Consider the following 19,308-nt stretch of genomic DNA (forward strand, 5'->3'; position numbering starts at 1 on the left):
ATATTGCAGGAGGGAAACTCAGACTAAATCCAGTACATCACTTCATGCAGCAGCTCTAGCTTACTGCCCAAAAGAGATGTATGCATACACATAGAGGGCAGTCAACATTAACCCATTAATGAATGCGATCAATACACTTTTTTTCCTTCAAGTTCAACTTTTGGTGCATCTTGAAAAAGCCACCTTATCTCAGACAATCCTGTACGCCACCTGAAAGTGTTTGAGGCTTTTCTTTTCCATCCAGATCTTATATTTAGGGAAGAGTCCTGCCACACTTTGGAGAAAGGCCATGTGAATGACTAAATATGTCGGAATATAAATTAACCGGAAAATCAAGAGCTTTGCTTGGGTTGTTCAACACACAAGAGTTGCATCCATATCACTGCAGATGAAGCTACAGTCCATCTGTCCATCTCCTGTTACATCCTACCATCATTTATCAACAAGATGTCAAGTTATTTCAACACCTCCACTAAAAAAATTAAGACTTATGATTATTGTATACCATGTTGAGGTATCTATGACATACTGTACAAGACCATGAATGATCCAAAAACACTTTGGATCAAACACGGATTAAATCAAAGGGAAACTTAAGGATCTTCTAATAATTTTCATCCTCTTTTCTTATTGCCCTGTAAGTTTAGGTGCACATGTCTGCACATGGACTCACTGTTAAATATAGAAAAAACTGTTATTGTACTTCAAATTTAACAAGGCTCCAAAGTGGCTGACTCAAACTAAATTGTCACTGGAGGATATTTTCCACAGAACAACCTGTCCCTGCCCTCGAGTCCTTCCTACCCATTCAACAGTGTAGGAGTCCTGTCCAGCTTTTCTCTTTTATCCAGAGTCAAAAGACAATAATCTCCAACTTTTATACCATTTCAAAGCACATGGGAAGACACTAATTGCTGCGGCTCCATATACTCCCAATGTCCATTATTTAATTTCAGCTGGAATGAACTAAACAACATCAGTTGAATTCCACAGAAAGCATTGTGCAAACATATGATATGGTCATTAGTTATAATAGTTGGGTAATAAATTTTTTCATTTAATGTTGCAACTGGATGGAAACTAAAGTAACACAGACGTCCAGTTTGATGGAAGAATGAATGGAGCAGATTGAGTGTGAAGTAGTTAGGATGAGGATTTAAAGCTCCAAACTTAAAGTTCTTATTTTTTTAGCCACAACATGAATCATTGCCTCCAGTACAAAGGTTTGAGTGTCATGGGGTATTTTTAATAAGTATTGATACGCTGTCATTGATGCCTTTTCAGGTTACAGGTTAATTTCTTTGTCTTTATTTCTGCTCTTTGTGTCTTTGCACTTACTCTTATTTTGGTTAGTAGATCCTTTATGTTTTAAAACAGCTCCATCTGTGCTTTTCATCAGTCACCTTACCTCAGTCATCCCTGGCCTGCCTCTTTCTAAGCTGCTCCACATTCCCCTGATTAGTTACACTTAGTGTTCATAGACTCTCCCAGAAGGTAAAAGACTCTTCTTTCCCCTCCTTGCCACATTCTTTTGTTACTGGTTCACCGTTTACTTTTTCCATGTTTTTCCTTGTTTTTTCCCACATATCAGTTCCTTGTGTACTTCATCCTTGGCTCAGTAAGTCATGTAATTATTAAGCTTCATTTGCCTCCACTCTGCTTACCTTTAATCCTCTTTACATTTACATCAAGTATGACACTTCAGTCTACTACCGATATTTGATGAAAAAACAAACAGAAAACTCATAATCATAGAATGAAAAACATAATGGTGAGCTATACAAAACATGTTTATTACACTTTGCATAAAATTGTTCCCAGATAATAAGATTTTCGTCTGGTCAGATCTGTCTATTTTAAGTCTCTTTCAAAATGAGCTGTTTCCCTGTCACTTTAAATAAAATAATCTGCAGCTGGCCACACACCCCAACACAACATTTACACTCACACATAAAAATAGCTGCAAACAGATGTGCAGTTATACAGCCGTACATCTTTGAAAAGCAAAAGTAGAGCCTCCTGCACAACCAACAAGGATGTAGTAAGTGGTTTCTGTACGGTGAGTCAACAACACACTTGTTTTTCCAGCAGCCACTGGACACTTGGCTCCAGGACATTTGGCTAACCAAATGTCCTTGAGTTCATTTTAGGTTGTTAGGTGATGGGCTGTGTCTGCTGATTGTGGCGTTACATTCAGGAGGTTTTTGAAATGGCTCATTTTCCTGACACTAAAAAACATCAACTTATTGCACTTGGCTGTTTTTATCAGCAATAGAGACCCCAATGGAAGTACAAAAGCCTATAAAATGTGATTTTTGCGTAATAGGTCCCCTTAAAAAATAACTTTTAAGGTAGTGGACAGAAAACTTAAACCTAAGGAAATAATAGAGTATATTTAAAATTAACAACAGTGAATCCAACATTGTTTAGATTTTAGTCAAAACCAAAACCAAAAACAAACCTGATGTTTGCTGTCAGATTTCTGACAGCAAACATCAGGACCACAGAGATTGTGGGATTTTTTTTTTTTTTTTTTGTCAGATTATGTTTCTTGCCAAGTCAGCAGGAACAACAAATAGCTGGCTCACACACTTTCCACACATGCAAAGGCTTCCCATGATTCACCCACACCCATTTCATTCTCACTGGTCGACTTTCACTGCCTTCATAATCACATCCCATCAGCAAGTCTTCCCACTGAATCACTCAGTAAATTTAATGACTCGTGGCCTCAATTACACAAACTTTAGAACAATGATTTACAGACAGAACTCCAAAGGATGCGGTAAAATGTTTTCTGCTCTAATGATGGATTATCTGTTATCCCAGAGAAATGTTGAAAGTGATCTCAAACACTATTGAAGGTTATAAGGTTATGTTGAGGCTTGTTTGATAAAGATGTGGTGAAGGCAAATCTTGCCAATCACCCTCTTTCTATGTATACTCGACACAGGAAACAGTCAAAGACAAACAGATTTCTATGCATTCTCCTTTTGGCAACCTTACAGTTTTTTGGTCACGCTGCTCCTCCAGCATGGGGAGTGTTTATGGTTCCTACTTTCAGGCTTTGTATACACAGCTGGAGAATCCATTTTCTTTCTAACCCTTTTCCTCATGACTCTCTTTCTGTCTCTTGTTACACTTCTCTTGAGGAAATGTCCTCAGCAAGTCCACAAAGAAACTGTACTTTATCAGTCCTGTGGGGATGCCGGTAGCACGAGGAGGGATTTATTCATTTTTAGGGCTTTTGCACCCTAAAATGATGTATTTTCCAAGAAAATCTGACCCAAGAGTTTAGAAAGTGATCATGTCTAGCATGAAGAAGTTTATGAAGTGGTAGCTAAAGCAAAGTTTATAAGGATGAAAGCAAAAGACAGTGTAGAAAGGCAGGTTTCTGTTTGTGAAACTAAAAAGGCTTTAGGCAGTTTTTATGCCGATAAACTGGCATACACATATATACAGAGGAAATGGGAAATGTATGAAAAAACAAAAAAGGAGATAAGTGGGAGCCCTTGAAGCGCGTACCAGCAGGGCGAAGGCAGAAGCAGAAAACTGTAAAAGTGGGAGGAAAGTGAGGATCTCTGACAGGTATGACTCTCGACAGTAATGCTTTCTCTCTTCTGAGACCGACAGAAATTAAACAGTACCATCAGTGGGAACATTTTTAGCTGCTACCTCTTACCACACACAGTTTAAAACACAGGAGATAAAAACACCCACTGTCTGACTGAGCAGACTCTATGAAGTCATCAACGCTTCTGTCAAAGAGCTGAACCAGGCGCCTCTCTGGACTGATAGGAAGAGGGAAGCATCAGCGCCTTCCTGGACTGATATCTTTCTTTAAAGAAGAGGAGTGTGTGAGTAGGAACTGTGTTGTCCTAAGAAAGGGTCACTCAATCTTCTTTTGGTGCAATCCACATCTACTCAGAAGCTTTAATTTTAAAATGACAATGTCTTACCTCTCTCACACTGAGGACCGGTGAAACCGTAGACGCAGGCACATCTGTTGGGCCCGATGCAGCGTCCACCATTCTGGCAGCCGCTGTCACACACAGCTAGCAGAGGTGAAGGGTAAATATTCAACATTAGTTTCATATAAGCCAGGTTTAGTTTCCTCTGTATCTAAAAGACAAGGCTTTTGACAAACAACCCATCAAATAAGTTACAGTAAAACAAGCATCAAGGAAGGAGATGTCTTCCTTTTAAAATAACATTTCCACTCTGGCCTAAAATGTAGCATTAATTCCTAAATTATTACAAAATAAAAGAAAAACTGAAAATAAACATTTGCTTTTAAATGTGGGGTACACTATATTTGACTTGTCAGCTCCTTCTACTCCAGTTTCATAACTTTTGCATACAAATCATCTGAATGTATAATTTCACCTAAATTAATGTTTTTTCTCCTTTGAATAAACAATGTATTTTGGCTGAAAGTTGGATGAAGCTTTATGTAATTTTTATTTTCTTTTGAGCACAGCTGCAACAGTCTTCTTCATTTCTCATTCCTTCATCTTTAAATCTCTAAATTGATTCTCACAAAAATGTTAACAGTTGGTAACCCTTTATAATAAACTAATTCTTTTAAATTTAAAATGGCATCTGTATATTTCTTCCAGGTCAAACTATGATTTAACCATAAATATAAGTGCCGGTATGTGGCCAGTGTAGAGCGATACTCACGCTGTCCACAGTGGTTCCCAGTGTATCCCTTTGCACAGGAGCAGGAATCCTCCATGCAGCTGCCTCCATTCATACACCTGATATTACAGGATTGAACTGTAAGAGAAAAATACAAGCAAAAGCATAAATATTTATGCTCCTTTATGAGGGTTAGGATGCTTTTTTTCTACCTTATGTAATACAGAGGATTTCAAATGATGTGCAGATCAATCAGACAACAAAACCTTGTTGTCTGTAGGAGTTAGCCGTAGTTTAAAAGATTGATTTAAAATAATATAAATGTATGAATTATTCAAAGCAGCACAACAGCTGGAAACACAGCTGGTTTTTAAGACTTTTTGAAGCAAGAATCTACTTGCTACAATCTACTTACTACTTACTCCGTAAAGTATAAGGAATCCTGTTCAAGTATGCTCCAGTGAACTTGACTTTTGAGTAATTTCTGTTTTTAAGCAAAGCCAAATATGCTTCAATTACTCATCTTCTTTGCATTTTAGGCCTTTTACCTCCAGGTTACAGCTGATTTGTTTTACATTTTCCTTGTTAAAATATTGTTACTTGTCAGAGTACCAAAAAAGGCTACTATTGGGCCACTATAAAACCATAAGGAATAATAGACAAAAACTAGGAGCAATAGAAAAGTTTAAAAAGGAAAGAAAATATGTAAATTAGAAAAAAAAGACATTTGTTCTGATTGAGATGGGGATTATTTTTCTAGTGTTAGTGTGGTAATATAAACATACAGGAGTAACTGTTCCGGTACAATTTAAAGTCCCACATTTTATTAAATCTTTATAATTCCTAAAGTATTTTGGAGACATGTTAAATGTCTACGTTCTAGCATTCATATAACATATATCTGCTCTGGACACCCAGAGAGTTGACCATTAGGATAAATCCATCAAATGTATTTATTGTTGTCAATGCCTTACATTGATTTATTTTGTTCTTTATCATTCTGGCGCCTTTATTTTTCTTCCTTCCACCAATTTTGCTTATGTACTCTACACCTTTTATGCTCCACTCTCAACAACATTAATTTCCTCTCTTTCTATCGTCTTCCTGCTCTTTAACCATCGCACTGCTTTCATCTTTTTTCCTCTTCAACATTTCTGGCATGCAGAGAGGAAAGCCTCCTCTGTAGTAGAGTTTGCCCAACAACATATTTGGAGTTTGCACACTTGCCAGCAGGAGGTGTTTCAGTCGCTGTAATCTGCCACTTGATTTAACTCACTTCCGTGAGTAAAAGAGTGGGTAGACTCTCAGCGCGCTTCTCGCTGTTGACGACCTGTGCCTGTCTTACTGGAAGCTCAAATTGTTACAACTTTTTTGCATGAGTCAAAACACATCCAGCGTGCATTTTGCACATGTTGGAGTAACTGTAACACCGAACAATAGTCACAGTTTAATTTGTTCCATGTAGTTTAAAGCATTTAGATGAAGTTCCAGGAAACATTTTCATGTGAAAAACTTGGCAGCCTTTGTGTACAGACTTGGCTGGACCTACTTCTGTCTGGCAGTGAGTGATGATGAATTAATGCAAGTACTTTGGGACTCCAGAGAAGCATGACTTTATAGGTCAGCGTGCTCATGTCTTTCTCACCCATTTCTTGTCCACTATAATGCCAGACTAAGCATGCTTTGTTTTCACGTTTCGTCCTCTATTTTATATAAAACATGTGGGCAATGGCAATAGGACTCCCTTTTCTACCTCTTAGCCAGAAATATAGACTGGAAAGTGAAACATGAAGAATAATTACACTGAATGATAGCAAATCTTTCCTGTTGTGGAACAAACTATGAAGAAAACGGCACCAAAGTGCAGCAGCTAAGACTTCTCCAAAACAGAAGGGCAATTTGAGCAAACTCCCCTTCATAAAAAATATCATACTTTTAAATAGGTCATGGATGTATGGAGAAATACTTTGACCAAGTGAATAAGATTGTTTCTGTCCTAACTAAACTCTCTGAATGCAGAAGTGGAGGTGGATACACGACAATAGAAGAGGCAAAGGAAGTGGCTGGACAGTTGCCTGTGAATAACAACAGGACGGCATCTTAGTCTGCATACAACTTGATTTTTTATACTTTTTGACATGTTACAAGCACAAACGTAAATTTATATGATGGACCATCAAGTAGTGCATAAAAGTAACGTAGAAGGAAAAGAATATGGTTTTAAATATTTTACAAAGAACATTCTTCCTTCCACCACTTGGATGGCATGCCTCTTGTTCTGATATGAAAATTAAAATTCATTGCAACCAGTTTCCTTTTGAAAGTACCAATTTATTGAAAAAGTCCACTAGTGTTTAATTTAATCTCAGTATAAATCAAGCTGTTATTTGAAGGCCTTACAGGTTTAAACATCAACCTGAAGACCAAGAAACACAGCAGAGAAGTTACCTATGAAGACGAGGACCTCCATATTACCTGACAGGTGGGAAAATGAGAGCACTAATGAGAGAAAGCAGCCAAGAGGCCCATGATCTGGAGATGCTGCAGAGATCCACAGTGTAGTTGGAAGAATCTGTCGACATGACAAATATAGGTAGCCAGGGCTACAGAGAAATGCTTTGCATCAAGTCATATTTCCATGTTGGAATGGCTCAGTCAAAGTCTAGACCTTTATCCAGTTGAAAATCTGGCTTTTGACTTTCACAGTAACTATTCAGCCAGTCAGACTAAGTGTAGCAAAAGGCAAGGAAGTTTTACAAAGTACCAATTCTAGAGGTTGAATAAAAAATGCACACCACACTTTTCAGATTGTCCTTCTTTTATGGTATATTCACCAGGCCTGCATAGTCAATATTAATAATAATCAGTTTTATTTATTATTAAATTGAAATCTCAAAGGGCACATTTACACGCTGTTGATGGCAAGAGACAGTTCACTTTAATTGAACGATGGTACGTTTACCGACAAAGTCCGGTGCGTTTGGGGAGTTGTGAATGCTCAATCAAACTTTTTTCATTTTTCCAAAAAATGAAAAAACCTAGTTCTTGGTTCAGAACTCTGGTGCGGCTCATATTCATGTAGGAATGTCAAGTGAGCAGGAAACCGCTCCAAAAGCAGGAAGCAGACTATTGTGCAAGGCATTCTGGGTAAGAACAACTAAAGCAAACGCGTGAGTCAAGCACTACTGGGAAAAATGGGGTCCTTCACCAAAGTAAAAAAAAATTATCCTACCACTAAAATCTGACGTCACTCCATTTTGCGAAGAAGAAATTTGTGCTCATGTCTTCTTCAGAGGCTTTTGTGTTGTTTCCATCAGTAGTTCTTAAAGCAGTGGAGCGGAGAAGGTGAACAGGTGTGTCAAAGGGTGTGGTTTGTCTGACACAGTGGAGTGTAAAAGCAAATCACACAAACTCAAAATGTAACAAATCTTGCAAATTTGGTTGGTAATCAAATCAGACAATCAGGTGTGAAAACACCCTTGAAAATTTGCCTTCCACTTCTCCGTAATGAAGTACTTTGTGTTGGTCTTTTATAATATCCTGATAAAACAATCATATTTGTGTCTTTAACATGGCAAACTGTGTAAAAGTTCAGTGGATATACAAACTCTTGCAAGGTGCTGAGTTTGTATATCCACTGAATACAATAGTGAATAGTGATAGTGAATACACTATCACTATCCAGATAGTGATAGTGTGCTATCACTATCTTGACACAATGCACCTCTGTGTTCTGGTGTTGTTGTTGGTGAGCTAATGACATCTGGCTGTTTTTTACGACAGGCCGAGAAACACAGGAAGCTCCGGCTAGTGAGGGAGAATGTGCGCCTGCTGGAAAACCGAGGAGCTTTTTTACAGCCTGTGTTTTGTCCTGAATTTGTATAAATCCCAGGAAACAGAGACAAGTCTGCCTCAATTTCGACATGAACAAACTATAGGATACTGTCTTAAGTTTAAAAGCTAAGTTTTTCCATTCAAGAACAACAAAACTCCACCTTTTTGTGGTATTATTCCTTAACTGCACAGATATCATCAGTTTTCCTGGTAAATGGGAGTGTAATGTATTCACTTAAGCTGTTTGTGGACCACATATCTAAAGGACTGAGCATTACTTTGTGGTCAAGAAGACAGATCATGTTAAAGATGGATGGTTCCTAATTAAAAAGCTCTGCCTCTACTTTTCCCAGGACTCACTGCTCCTCCCAGTCAATCACCAGTGGAAGCCTGTCACTCTTAAGACATCTGTTTTTAAGCATTCAGTATTCCTTGTCAGGATTTTGTAATTATGGTTACAGGAAGACGACGCTACAAAGACAACCTAACACAAACCTGAGCACAGCTGCTTTGTCCTGAAAGCGTTTATTAGAGGGGGGACTTGCTTAGTGAACCCTCGTCATCTGGGAAGTGACACAGATTTCCGTAAATTGCGACTCAAGTTCTTGTAAAGCAGTCTTGGCTTGGCAAAGACTGAACTTTTCTATTTCAAGTCTGTCAGGTCTCCCACAGAAAAGTGGTTTTGCATTGTTCATTGGCAGCAGCACAGAATCCAGGAACAAAGAAAAAAAACATCATAGACTTATGGGCAAAGCAACACTCACCAACATGAAGAGCAAGAAAAAATAAAAAGAAATGTGCTGGTGATTTATTTTAACCTCTACATTCCACAGGCAAGACGCAAGACATAAAGATGCTCTCAAAATGACCTGCTTACCACGGTGCCAGAATTAGACTGTGTAATTAAAGCAGAAAAATTTGACTTTGGAAAATAAATCTACTTAAAGTTGCAATTTGTTTCAACTACACTTAATCATGTTGAATGGGGGACTTTCTCCAAATTGGAGTTGGCATCTTCTTTAGAGGATAACAGCTATGATGAAAGTGTCTACTTTGGTCGTGATTGAAGGGCTCTGAGATCAGGTCTGTGATGAGCTTTTTTCTCACTCTAATAGCTTGAACAATTTTGCAATAAGTGAGACTAACAACTTGAATGAAGACAAAGCTTAATTTAAGTAGTGGAGGTGAAATTACAGGCTTTAAAAATCACAGGACGTTAAGCTCGCTGGCATCTGATGTGCTCTACATCAGAAGCTTCGGTGCGAACACACAAGGTTGGGATTTTCCTACCAAACTGCTGGGAGTACTTGGTTACCACCCCTACTTTCTGTTTCTCCTGCTGCAAGTACCAGCAATCGCAGTACAACACTGCAGCTTCACTTTGCACCAACTTTACCAGCATATGACTGCACCATCACCTCTTAGCTGGACCAGATCGTCTAATTTAAGGCCACTGCGGTTATCAACCATGATGGATTTATGTTTAGGTCAAAGCACTGTATGTTGCTTTCCTGATACCCAATATCATCAGGTTGTTTCAATAAACAACTTGCTTGAAACACTGAGTGTATTTTTTGATTAAATGACAATCAGACTGTTACTGAAAAGAACACAAATAAATTAGGCTGCTGATATTGCAGAATTTGTTTGCAAGACAAGATTATATGATGAACAAATCAAAATGTTATGATTGCTATGCTTAAAACTCAGTAGCTTGCTTTGATTTTGATTTGTATAAATTAGGACAAAAAAGTACACACACTGTGGTTTCACATTAATAAAATGTCAGACTGGAACTTTGATAACATGAGATGATTTCTGTTATCATGTTGGTGTTTATTCTGATAGCAGGTGTTATACCTAACATTTTCTACTAAATCTGAGTCAGTCAACACCGTTGCCCTATCAAATTTGTCCTAATAATATAAATATAAAAGTATAAATAAAATAAAAGTGATTAGCTGATTGTAAAGAATCAAAAAGCAAACCTTTTTGCTTAAAATAACAAATATCAATGTCAAAATAGGTAACATAGGACCAGAAACCACAAATCCACGTTTTAGGAGTATATACAGTATATAAAGGAAAGCAGATGAGGTACTTGAACATGGAGCAGACAGTAAAATGTGGTGATAAAAACAAAAAAAACCCCTGAGAAACAGCAAAATCCAGTCCTAGCCACACAACCTATTGCAAAACAAAAACAAAATGGCAATATATTTACAAATACTTATTTTGCTATCACAAAATATCATGATAAACTTCCACCCATCTCTACTAGTCAATCAGCATCAATACACATGATCACTTTTGCTGACATTATGGCAAGACTGCACAACTATTGGACAAAATAGGTATGTAGTGTGGAAAACCACTAGGAAATGCATAAACAGCAGATCGGATTACAGATATGATAGCTAACCATACTGTATAAATGGATATTGTGCTAAGAGGGCAGTTCTCAAAGTGTTTCTGACCAACAACATAACAGCAGCTGCTAACCAGTCTTTTGCCAGATAGAGTAGACAAACACTGTTGCAGCAAGATAAACAACTATCTCCCTATCAATGGAACAACTACGCCTTAGAAACTGAAAACAACAATAATGTTTGCCTTTCATGGTGCTTTCCGACCCATGTAGGAGGTTCAAGCCCAGTTAGTATTTGGTGTTCAGGTTTTTGCAATCCACCTATTACCCAGATGAGCGTTCACTTAGTTTATAATAACAGAACAACAAACTTTATCTGGTATCTGCAAACAAATATGGACAAATCCTTGCAGAGGGAAGCCAAATAGTTAACGCATTGCTTCACTTTCTGTAGGCAGTCATGCCCCCAAAGGTCATGGCTTTAGCCAAATCACAGCAGTTCTTTTCCACCCCACCCCCTTCGCTCTTCACTTGCTAGCTCTCCTTCCATACAGCTGGAAAAGAAAAAATCCTTTTTTACACATCGGGGTCACAGCCAAAAGATTTTCTGTGAGTGTCAGTTTGAATTTGGGTGTATAAGTGTGTGTCTATCCGTGCGAACAAATCCCAGTAAGTGAAAGTATGTGCGTTTGCAGGCTTCCTGGAATGTGAGCATGAGTAAAAGGTCTGGCTGGGCTCAGGCGTGACTGATGAGCTGACATCGGACGAATAAAGCTTTGAAACTAAACACACCTCATGTCGCACTATCTGCGTGCTCCCCAAGCAATTGTCTTCACCATGTCCAGTACATGACTGTTTACACGGAAACACTGCAGTAATCTTATAAAGCTAAAGCCAATTTCCCACACTCTGTAAAAAATAAAATACTTTGCTGCACTTGAAGCTGACGTCCTTAGTGGTCTGTAACTAAACCCAGAAGACGGAGCTGAAGCAGCCAGGTTTTCAGTCCTGACAAACCCACTGACCTCGATGCTGTGATGCAGATCTGACTTTACACCATTACCCCATTACAGCAACATGTTGTTGGCTGCAAAATAATTGTCTGTCTCTGTGCTTTATAGGCACAGAGCCCTTGTCTTTGAGTTATGTCTGTTTAATCAGAAGGTTCTACACTTGTTGTACAGGAGATAAGTACCATTACTTTATGGTTTTATGAAAAAAATTTAAACATTTATATAACACTCCAACTTTTTAAAAACCTAACTGTAACTTGTTACACCAATAAATGGAAGTAGCTTCGGATAATCAATAAGTTGTTGCTATAAATCAGTCTTTTTCTGGTGTGCCCCTCATCAGTGCTTGAATAACCAGAAACTTGAGTTTAACAGCTTTTTCTAGTATGATAGTGTTTAAAGTTTAAGTTCCAGTAACTGTGTGTGTTTTTGTGATATTACTCACCTCCTCCACCTCCACAGCTGGGAGAGAGCTGGCCGTTGGAACAGGTGCACATGTTGGGTCTGGAGCAGAACCCATCGCCACATGAGTTCCTGCAAATTGCTTTTGAGGAAAGAACAAAACAAAACTGGGAGAATGAAGGACAGTGAATTAAACTGGTTGTTTTACTTTCCATGTAGCTGTAATTATATTTAATGTGGATTCTAGGGAACTTACGAACAATACACTGGTTGCCTCCCGAGAGCGTCTTCCAGCCTGGGCAGCAGTACGAATGGAAGCGAGAGCCACACACATTGGGTCTATTGGGAGTGAAAAGGTGAGAGTAGATATATTTTGTGAACATCCTTATATAAGTATGAGTTATTTGTTTATTATAAACCATTGTAGCACCAAATCACAATGAGTGAGAGGAAGGAAAAGAGATGAGCCTGTTTTATTTGTAAACTAGGAAAGAGTATCCATGCCTGGCTGCCCTGTTTCCTGGAAATATTCCAACACATCCATCCAAAACTGTTGTGATTGTTACTGGTCGAGTAACAGTAATTAACTCTGAACCAGTCCGACAGATGTAGGAGTCATCACAGCATATGGAGCCCTCGACTGGCCTGGCAGGTTAGCCACAAAGTTTCCCTGAGAGGAAATGGCTTAACCACATCTAGAGATGACTGACTGAGCTCACACACACTGACAAACACAGTTTGAGCTCTGCAGCTGTTTTACAACATCGTGTTGTTGTTTTTTTTGCCATCTATTCATAATCACAGAACTATTTATATATCAGTTTGTTTGGAGGCAGAATAAGAACCTCATCATGTACTACTCTCAAACATTTAATGAGCAGGATTTGACGTTGTGGTTACTTGAGCGAAACACCCAAGCTTAGTAGAGCAGCTTAACAAACCGAATGCAGTCCAGTTATGTGGTGGCACTAAGTGGCTTTAAAACCATGTAATGAAGGGGAATTGTGGTCATTTGATTTGGTGGTTCATCATTTGCCTTTGCTGACTAAGAACTGAAGAACAGCTGTATGGTAAATTAGGGTCCTTATGGTAAAGTAGTTTGCCAGTCAGATCACATATTGTGTGTGTACAGTTTCTGTCTCAGTATTGTAATTAATTATGTCCCTGAGGGAAGAATAAAATTTGTGAATATTTAACATTTAACTTTTTCAGAGATTAAATTAGCAAAGAAACGGGCAACGTAAAAAGGTAAATTAATGTGTAGTGAATTATATTATAATATCTGTATCTTCTTTACATAGTTTAACACTGGGCTTTTGCATATAAATGTCTGGTCACATCTAGAGTGGAACAAAACTATATAGTGTAACTTTTTTTAAAAGGATCCCCATTTATCCTCTATGACTTTCAGACTGTCTTTCACAGGCAGGTTTGAACATTTTTTGTACAAAAGTTGAAGAAAATTGTGACATTGCTGAACATTTTATTCAACAAAATAGTAACATTTACTGATTGATTATTAAGTCATCATTGATGTTTTTCTTCAGTCACACTAAATATTTAAACTACATGTTCAAGAATGTGAAATTTGTGCCATCTTTTAGACTTCATAACCCAGATGCAATCTATGAAAGATGTATACTTTTTCACAGGTTCCTAACAGACAATTGATTGTCACATGGTTAATCAACACATCTTTGTTTTTATATGTTTATTTCCTTTTTGTTTGTATGGGGAAATTGTGCTAATCAATGATATCATCATTGATATCCTCTTAGCAGAATAAACTTTATTTTAAGGATGAACCTTATGTTTCTTTGTGTAACATCTTCAGTATTATTCCACAACCCTTAATTATCTAAATAAATACAAACACGACACAATGATGTAATCTGAACCACACATTTAAATGAATACGTTAGACAAATCCAGTGGAAATCACTCATTCCTCCACTTTTTCTATCCATCTCTGACTTGCTCATACTAAAGACTAAAAACAGAGCCGATTGCAAATTCTTTTTTTATTTCTACACTTGTTGAAATTTATGGCATTAATGAAAAGTGGTTGGTATCAAGATACACTCATGTTTTTATTAGTTACAGTTTTCAATAGTTTATTATTTTACAGAGATACTAGAAAACGTTTTCTTTCACATCTCACTTGTTAAAAGTTGGTTTAAAAGTACATTTGAAAAGCTACAAGCAGCACGTCTAAAGAAACAGACTGAGGGTGGACTACCTTAGCACATAGCCTGACTAATTAATATGACCCTGTTATACTTTGCTAAAGAAAAACAAAAAGGGTTTTCTGTGGAATGAAACTATTTTTCGTGGCTGCTTTATTTTTTCTTACATCTATCTAAAAAAGTCAAAGTTAAAACCAGTAAATTAATTCATTAACTATACTTGCTTCTCCTTTTAAGGGTTTCAGGAATCAAATAAATCCCATATGATACAGTTATTATAACAACAGGAATGCATATGTTAGAATATTTTCTCTACAGGAGGAAAAGAGTTCACTTTTTGCTTATCAAGAAGAAAGCTTTTGCTTTTTCATTGCTGTTTTAAGTAAACTAAATTGCACCAGTTATGGATTTTTGTGAAATTATAGTATTTTCATCCAAGATTATAAGACTTTCATACAGAGCCATCCCAAATCTAACTGTAAGCATACACACACAGAAAAAGGGAAGCAAAGAAAAGTGGATTTTTTTTGTCTTTATCACATTTGACAAGACCTACTATAAACTCAGGTTTTCCTCCAATCTTCAGGAGAATAGTGGCATTATCCTGGAAGAGATTGCAGTGACTAAATGTAATTTTCTGCTTTGGGGCTGACTGTCTGCCAATTCTTTGCAAATTAGTGCCAAGAAGGGCAAAGTAAAAAAAATACAGGCAGCTGCACCAAAAGCAGGACTTTATCATATATTTAACTCAATATTCAAGTGATCTTATCAAACAATGGATTTTTTTCTCTCTGTGTTTTGGCAGGAAACTAGTAACAAGAAGGAGGTAGTTGGGAAAAAAAACAGTTTCCTATGCCACACACTTTTCCTCGCTCATTCTAACAAGCAGACAGTCAATCACTAGTGGATTAAAGCAGCCCAGAAAGTCATTAAGCCAGCCTGAGGTCTGATCAAATACCACCCTAGAGTGGACTTATGCCAGCCTGCAGCCTTCTGTGAGAGCCAATAAATCAGAGTCAGTAAGTATCAGACCCAGAGCTCCAGAGAAACACCAGGGAATACGCTCTTTCAGCCAGCAAATAAACACTGCAGCTGAGCTCAAGGTCAGAATAATGACCATCATTAAACCAACCTCTCTCCACATCCCACACACAGAACCTGAGAAACCCATACTGAGCTGCTGATAGTCCTCCATGTGTGTGCAATCCTCAGATGAAAGTACAAGCATGGGTTTGCAGGGGTTATGGTTAGCTGGGGAGAACAAGCCACATAAAAATTCAACAACTCCTGGGAAAGAAAACCTTGGCTTATATCAAACAAAGCGGAACAAACAGCCAAAACACTTATTCATTACAAATGAGATTCCCACTCTCTCAGGACGTCTGGTCAGACAAAACAGGCTCACGTGTAGATGACTAATCTCGCTCAGTTCTGAAGAAATGCTGATCATTTTCCGGCAATAACTCACACAGAAACTGAGAGTAAATTTATCACTTCAGTCCTATGTGCTTTGGCTCAGAGCAGCAGTTCATGGGCGGTTCTGTCCGGTTAATTTGAGTAACATTAAGCAAATATAATAAAATGATAGAAGATTTAGAGCTTCTCTTTAAGTATTTCTGATTGATTGTACTCACAGTAACAAGAAATGCTTTTTTTTAAAAGAACATTTTAGTGTTGGTAATATATTTTCAAAGTCATTTTCAAAACATGTGTGCATCATGGATAGAACCATTAACAATTCCGTTCAGAAAATATTTATTAGTGGTACAATTTTTTTTTTTTCACATTTTGTAATGCAACACTGGTTTCAGTGTACTTTGCTGGAATCTTGTGTGATCCAATGGCACAAATAAGAGCATATTTGTGATGCAGAAGAAAATAAGACAGGGGTTTCAAAGATGTTTACAAATAGAAATTGCTGTGGTGTGCAATTGCATTCAGTCTCACTGAATTTATACTTTTTAGAACCATTTGTTATGACAATTGCAGCTGCAAGTCATTTTGCGGTTTGTCTCTACCAGCTTTTCATATCTAGAAACTGACATTTTTTAACCATTTTTCCCAATAAAAAAAGCGAAAGCCAGGCCCAGGGAGACTGAATTAAAAGCATCTAAAACAGCCATTTTAAGCCTCCTTATAGATTCTCGATTAGATTTAGGCCTGGACTTCGGCTAGGCTATTGCAAAATCAGGTTGCACTTGCGACCAAATTGGTCCCTCTTTAGAGGTTTGCATAGTTTAGCAGGTAATACTTCTGTCATTTGGTTATAAACAGAAAAAGAACTAAATAGAAAAGTTTATTCCTAAAACCTTCAAAAATAGTTTTGCTTTTGATTTATGTCTAAGTCCAGAAAGAAGACTTTACATGTAATACTGACCGATGGTCTTTTTGGTTTATAAAATGAGTTTGAGACATCTTAACTTCAGTGAACATACGAAAATTCCCCATGAAAACCTGCACAGTCAACAAAAAGTCAAGCCTTTAACTTAGTTCACCTTAAAGGGGCAGTATATAAAATTTACTTTTTTGAGCTTTACATCATGTTATAACATTGTTTTCTCACCGAAAACGTGCCTGGAATGTTGCTTTGATTGTTTCATGCATCATTCCAGGAAACAATCCTGGAATGATTTAATTCTCAAATGTGATTAAATCAATTAAGAATTATTTAATCTCCCCTAGTGTAACCAAGCACTGCCTTTTCAAAGAACTTCCTGCTTGCAGCTAAAGTCCCCAGCCAAGCTTCCACTTTAGAACTCCGCTTCAACTTCAACTCCCCCACTCAGCTCCTTCAGACTAGTGGCAGCAGCAATAGACAAACACTTGGGGTAACTGAGCAGAGCTCATTAAACAAGCTACTTCTCACTGAGACGCCGGTAAAACTGTTTTCAAACCATTAATAGAGGAATCTTGTCCTGATGACTTGCTGAAAGCAGAGTGTCGGAAAGAGTAGCGGATTCTTAAAGAGACTGATTTCAATTACTTTTAAGTTATGTTTAATATACACACCATTTTTAGAGCAACTGAAGGTTACATAGTTACTTAATTGTGTTATAAAATGGCTCTATGTGTCTGGAATATACATAATAATGTCCCTTTATAGGATAAGAAGTCAGAACAAAACCATAACATTTTAAGACTTGTGTCAATTTTTCATCTAGGTTTTAAGATCCCATTGCCTTGCATTCATTCATACAGTTTCTGCTCTCTTCTACTTTCAGGGCGCTTTGTCACCTACAGCCATGAAACAAATGCCCCTTTTCATATCCCTCACTGGTGATACAAATACCTCATTTCCTGTGGCTTGGCACTGGGGGATGCCTGAGCTGGTACAGATGGGATACTGATTGGAATAACTGATGGAGACGCTGAAAACTGGCTCCAAAAAACATCCTTTGTTTTCCAAGGAAATGTGAACTTTTTGCTACTTTGACGTGTTTTCTGCTACCACTCCGATTAAGGCCGGTGCGCAAAGTGACAGAGTTGGACGTGAAAAGAAACAGAGAGGTTGGAGGAGAACACATGTGGTGAGAGGTGATCCCTGTTTCAAGCAAGTATTTTCCACACATAAAATAATAAATATTTGAAATATGTATTCATATGTATCCCCAAGTCTGCCTTTCAAATCAATGTGAAACAACTGATCCTGTAATATTTCCAAACAGCAGTCCAAAACAACCCAATACTTTTCATACACTCACAAGAATGTGGGGAATACGTTTTACTCATCAGGGTGTGCTGCCTATATGAATCTCTTCTTTTCTCTCTTTTTCCCAGGAAAATGTTAATTTACAGTGAATATATGTGGAGGTTTCAGTGTGTAAAGCAGCCTGTTAAGGTTGTATTGTTTATGAGAAAATAGTCCAGAAGTAATCGGCAGCATACAAGAGCAGAATATGAGTGTAAGATGAGGTCGGTTTGAGTCCAAGAAGAAAAACAGCCATAAAAAGGTCAAACAGTCAAGAGGAAATAAATCTCTCCTGCTAGTTTAATGCACTATTGGAAATGTGAGATTTGAAAAAGACAACAATTTTTACCCTTTCAAGGTGTCCTGCCCACGGCGCCGGACTCGCTGTGCTTCCCTCTGGTCCACGCTCCCGGTGAAGCGGTTAGCTTGATAAGGTCCACTTCCAGTTTGAGCACAGGTCACCTGCATGGCGCTGAGACACACTGCCGCCCATCCCAGCAGCATCTGAGCCAGCTTCCCTGATCCCATTGGTCGGTCTGGCTATCCCCCCTGCTGGAGCTCCCCCTGCTTTGCTAAGGCTCTCTCTCTGTATGATGTAGCTCCAGGAACCAAATCTACATCCAGAACGGGTCTGGCGTTGACTCCTGGGCAGGGGCTGGAAAGAAAGAGGAAAAATTATGAAACATGTCAGAAGTGTTAAACTTACACTTTGTGGTCCAGGAGTTCAACTCTTGTTAAAGAAAAAACTTTTGAAGCGATCAGATTTATCCCCACTGTCACATAAACTCTCCTACCAGCTTTTTGAAGACAGGTTTATAGCAGTAAATAAGTGATAAGATATAACCTTACCTATCTCTGGTGGCAAATTATCTGTAAAATGAGGCTTTGAGGAATAATTTGGGTAGTAAAGAGTGATGATACATCAAGTGTACAAGTGTCTCAGTTGGTAAAAACTTAGGCTAAAGTTAACTATGTGAAAGGTAAAATTCCTGCTTTCTGAAAACCTAATTATTTAATCTTTTTTCAATTGCCAAGCTAACAAATACCTAAATGACAAGTAGCTTAAACATAATCCTCCTACCTAAAGCAAACACACATTGCTTTTTGTTCCTTTTTGTTTTCACCGTCATGATCCAGGAGTGTTTGGGTTTTGGTTTGTTTGGATTGGAAGTTTTC

At 37.9% G+C, this 19,308-nt stretch overlaps 1 protein-coding gene across 1 annotated transcript in view; it reads right to left on the bottom strand.

Moving 5' to 3' along the window:
- fbn2b (fibrillin 2b) overlaps positions 1-19,308 on the bottom strand; it is a 74,967-nt gene that overhangs the window by 47,553 nt on the left and 8,106 nt on the right. Inside the window, exons 2-6 of the mRNA XM_032572004.1 lie at positions 18,482-18,787; positions 12,515-12,597; positions 12,302-12,400; positions 4,684-4,779; positions 3,960-4,055 (exon numbers count right to left, since the gene is read on the bottom strand). Of these exons, the coding sequence (XP_032427895.1) occupies positions 3,960-4,055; positions 4,684-4,779; positions 12,302-12,400; positions 12,515-12,597; positions 18,482-18,660 (553 nt within the window). The 5' untranslated portion in view covers positions 18,661-18,787. The remainder of the gene's footprint in view (positions 1-3,959; positions 4,056-4,683; positions 4,780-12,301; positions 12,401-12,514; positions 12,598-18,481; positions 18,788-19,308) is intronic.

This window comes from Xiphophorus hellerii, chromosome 9 (assembly GCF_003331165.1).
Source record: "Xiphophorus hellerii strain 12219 chromosome 9, Xiphophorus_hellerii-4.1, whole genome shotgun sequence".
Classification (NCBI taxonomy): domain Eukaryota; kingdom Metazoa; phylum Chordata; class Actinopteri; order Cyprinodontiformes; family Poeciliidae; genus Xiphophorus; species Xiphophorus hellerii.